General features: G+C 30.4%; 1 protein-coding gene across 1 annotated transcript; it reads left to right on the top strand.

Annotated features, from left to right (window-relative positions):
- Nucleotides 1-293: 293 nt before the first annotated feature.
- LOC116774499 (small ribosomal subunit protein uS9) lies at nucleotides 294-2,810 on the top strand. The gene is made up of 5 exons (XM_032667249.2): nucleotides 294-390; nucleotides 481-525; nucleotides 1,322-1,453; nucleotides 1,851-1,965; nucleotides 2,575-2,810. The coding sequence occupies exons 1-5, from the start codon at nucleotides 373-375 to the stop codon at nucleotides 2,718-2,720; spliced, it is 456 nt and encodes a 151-aa protein (XP_032523140.1). The 5' UTR covers nucleotides 294-372; the 3' UTR covers nucleotides 2,721-2,810.
- The last annotated feature ends 983 nt before the right edge of the window (nucleotides 2,811-3,793 follow it).

The following is a 3,793-nucleotide window of genomic DNA, read 5'->3' as shown; positions in this document are numbered from 1 at the left end:
AAAACAATGTTATCCGACGATGCGTTGAATCATAGTGGGTTGGACTTCTGAGTCATCCATGCTAGTGACATCTATATTAAGGAATGTTAACAATAAAATTATCGCCATCTATCGGTCAATAGATTGTATTTAATATTATTGTTTAATTTGTAATACCAGATGTCGCTGTTACGGAGATGTTAAGTTATTAAGATATAAATAATTAATATAACAAATTCAAGACAATAAAATTATAACAACTACTCTTTATAATTTATTTTTATTAATATATCTTAATGATTTTAATTTTTTAAGAATGACAAGTGAAGTTGATCAAAAATACGTTCTGAATATTCTGGTAGTCTGTGCCGACAACATTCTTTCTCTGTCAAAATGGCTGCCGCGCAAGAGGTGCGTGCTCTATTTTTCAGTTTTAAATTATAAATTTTTACACTCTGAAATGATTTTTATTGTTAAATTTAATATTTTTGGTGTTTTCAGGCGAGACGTGAACCTATTCAGGCCGTCCAAGTATTCGGACGCAAGGTAAGTTTTGTATAAACTGCATCCACGTGTTGGCAAATTTACAATAATTTTAGTAGCATTTTGGAACAACTTGATATATTAATAATGTTAGCAATATTATCTTTTACGATGATATTTTCTGTGAAAAGTAGGCATTATAATTAACTTTTGTGACCCCTTTTCTGCCTTGGCCGCCTAACCTCTTAAAGTTTTGTGGTCTGTTACAGAAAAGGATATTAAAAATTTTATTGTACCAGCCATCCCAAAATTAAATAATCTTTGGAGGTGGTCTAAATAAAAGTGACAAACTTTTTAAAACTTAATTGTTTCCCACCGGGAGATATTTTCAAACAACGCTTTGAGTGTGAAATAACCTTAGACCATATTATTATATATGAAACTAGCTTTTGCCCTCGGCTTGTCGCATACATGACATTTAACGCGTTTGAAATATATTAATCTAAATCTATAAATAAATTGAAATCAACGGTTGGAAAAAAATATGTACATTTATAAATTATACATTTTTACCCACTATTAGGTCACAAGTGTAAAGTTTTGTTTAAGAAGTGCTTACTAAAGTAAAAATTTTAACATATCGGTTTACTCGTCATTTTGTACATCCATAACTAATGGTATCGTGTCAAAGAACATTAATATCGTGCATAACAATATTTTGTAAAATAAGAAAAGACGAATGCTATCACGTTCTCTATTCAAAATCATACAAGTTCCTTGAAAAACATTTCCATAACACTAATCATCCAATAATATGTATTATTAAGGTATACCTTAGTAAATAATAAATATATTGTAGAAAACAGCCACCGCCGTAGCGTACTGTAAACGCGGTCGTGGAGTCCTTCGAGTCAATGGTCGTCCCCTCGACTTAGTGGAGCCCCGTCTGCTCCAATACAAACTTCAAGAACCAATCCTGTTACTGGGAAAGGTGAGATATCATATAGATTACACATATATGTTTTCTTTGCATATTTTTTTAGTAAATAATATATTTTTTTTTGCATTTTAATTCATGCTTGAAAAAACTAATATTTTATTTTCAATTTATATGTTAAGAGCTTGGTTATTAAAACTTTTTAGTTTGTTTGATATTAGATATATAATTTAACTCTGTATATAATATATTTAACTTTTATTTAATTACATCAATCTCAATGTTTTAATGCTTTTTGTAGTTTTTACATATATAAAGTTCAATGATGAACATAACTTATTCCGAAACTGACTACAAATGAAGTAAACAAGCGCTGATGACTTATTGCATATATAAAATTGATATGTTTTGTAAATCATATATTATTTTTATATTTGTCCGTATGTTGTAGGAAAAGTTCTCTGGCGTAGACATCAGAGTAACTGTGAAGGGTGGTGGTCATGTCGCTCAAGTTTATGCCATCAGACAAGCCATCTCCAAAGCACTAATAGCTTTCTACCAGAAATGTAAGTTACTTAAGAAATGTATCAAAATTATCTTAATTTTAATGTATTATATACTTCAATTATATCAAAATTCAAGTCACATTTGTCTCTTATATGTATAAATAATAGGATTTCACTATAAATTATTGTAATATATTTTACATTTCAAACCTTTCTTTCCAAAGCTGTCTCGCCCAATGTGAGTCAGTCATTTCAGAGAAAGGAGATAAACGGTGACATTACCAAACAGCACATAACCCACTGGCCGTGCTCGTTTGAAATGTACACTACAGTTATATTAATGTTTTAACATACCAAAACACTTGGTCAGTACTATAATTAAAATGATAACTAAATCACTGATAATACTTGTAGCTTTCAATAAAACTGTAAAATCGTTATACGTATCGTGCTAAGGAACAATACTGAATGACAGGACACGATATGATAAAGTGAACTACCCGCATTACGCTTGAGGTGATGTTAGTAGTTAACACCGACCAAGTGTGACTAGTACATGAGAGATAACAAAAATAAGTTCATTATATAGTTGTGTTAATTTATTTGTGTAAAGCCATCAACATATAGAGTATAACGTGTGTATTAAATCTGAATTATTTTCATTTACAGTTGTCGACGAGGCGTCAAAGAAGGAAATCAAAGATATCCTAGTTCAGTACGACAGGAGTTTGCTGGTCGCTGACCCGAGGCGCTGCGAGCCGAAGAAATTCGGTGGACCGGGAGCTCGGGCCAGATACCAGAAATCATACCGTTAAACTTCTTTCATATACTTGGTGTTACCACACTGGTTATATGCTGATCAGTGTGGTCACATTAGGTTTGGAATAAAAAAAAATAAAAAATTGCTCTTTGGTTTCATTTGTCCTTTACTTATTAAAAAATAATATGAAGGGAATTTGATTAGCTTTTAAACTATCATCAGTTTGCTATATTCGTGTGAAAAGTTAATTTATTCGGAAATGTCTTAATATTCATCAAGTATTATACATATATGTATATAGGATCTGTTGACAGTTAAGAAATTTCTTAACTAAAGAATCTCGCTAGTAAGAGTAACAATTAACACGATACCTTATGATTACTGGAAAACTAATAAGCTCGAGTTAGGAAAAGATACTGCGTTGCTGCAAAATTATTATTTTCTTAATGTCAGTCTTAACAAAAGATGGTATTTTTGGAGTTACGTAGAGTTAAATTATAAAACACTAACTCGCTAGCTTTGAGTGTTCTGCGATTAAAAATTTTTGTAAACACTTCGCGTTTGATAAGTTCTGAGATTTTTCAAGACATTTACAATAACATAGCAGCATGAATGTGGGCCAACCATTTAACATCACACTGGTCACTGCGTTTGTCTACATACAAATCCATTATTTAATTTCTAAAATCCAATAGATAGAAATATTTCAAGCTCCACAAACTTAGCTATACTTGATCACAACAAAAACGGGAACCGATTTTTAAAAAATTGTAATGATCTTCATTTTACGTTTGGTTAAATCTCCGATAGGCAAAAGACGGCCTAGAGATTTATAACGACAGACAATACATTTAAGAATTTCCCCCAAACAATAAGACTATACATACATATCGTCTTAATAGGTATCGTTATATACATCGGGGAAAAAAAAACAAATTTTGTTAACATAATACTTTTAATTCATTTTTAAACAATAAAACTTTTTCATAAAATTTAAATGCATATCACGTTACATGAGAACAAATACCAATACTGTCATTAAATAGTAATGAATAAATTAATATATTTAACAAACAGAAAACCATAGGTTATTTAATATTAAATTAATGTTAGTATTTTAATGTCTTT

The sequence above is a fragment of the Danaus plexippus genome, chromosome 26 (genome assembly GCF_018135715.1).
Source record: "Danaus plexippus chromosome 26, MEX_DaPlex, whole genome shotgun sequence".
NCBI classification, from domain to species: Eukaryota; Metazoa; Arthropoda; class Insecta; order Lepidoptera; family Nymphalidae; genus Danaus; species Danaus plexippus.
This window is presented reverse-complemented; position numbering and strand designations above follow the sequence as displayed.

Bases quoted from the DNA above. Each gene is read 5' to 3' on its own strand.
- LOC116774499 (XM_032667249.2), top strand. The intron at 526-1,321 runs GTAAGTTTTGTA...AATATATTGTAG, and splicing joins TCCAAGTATTCGGACGCAAG to AAAACAGCCACCGCCGTAGC. The intron at 1,454-1,850 runs GTGAGATATCAT...CGTATGTTGTAG, and splicing joins CAATCCTGTTACTGGGAAAG to GAAAAGTTCTCTGGCGTAGA.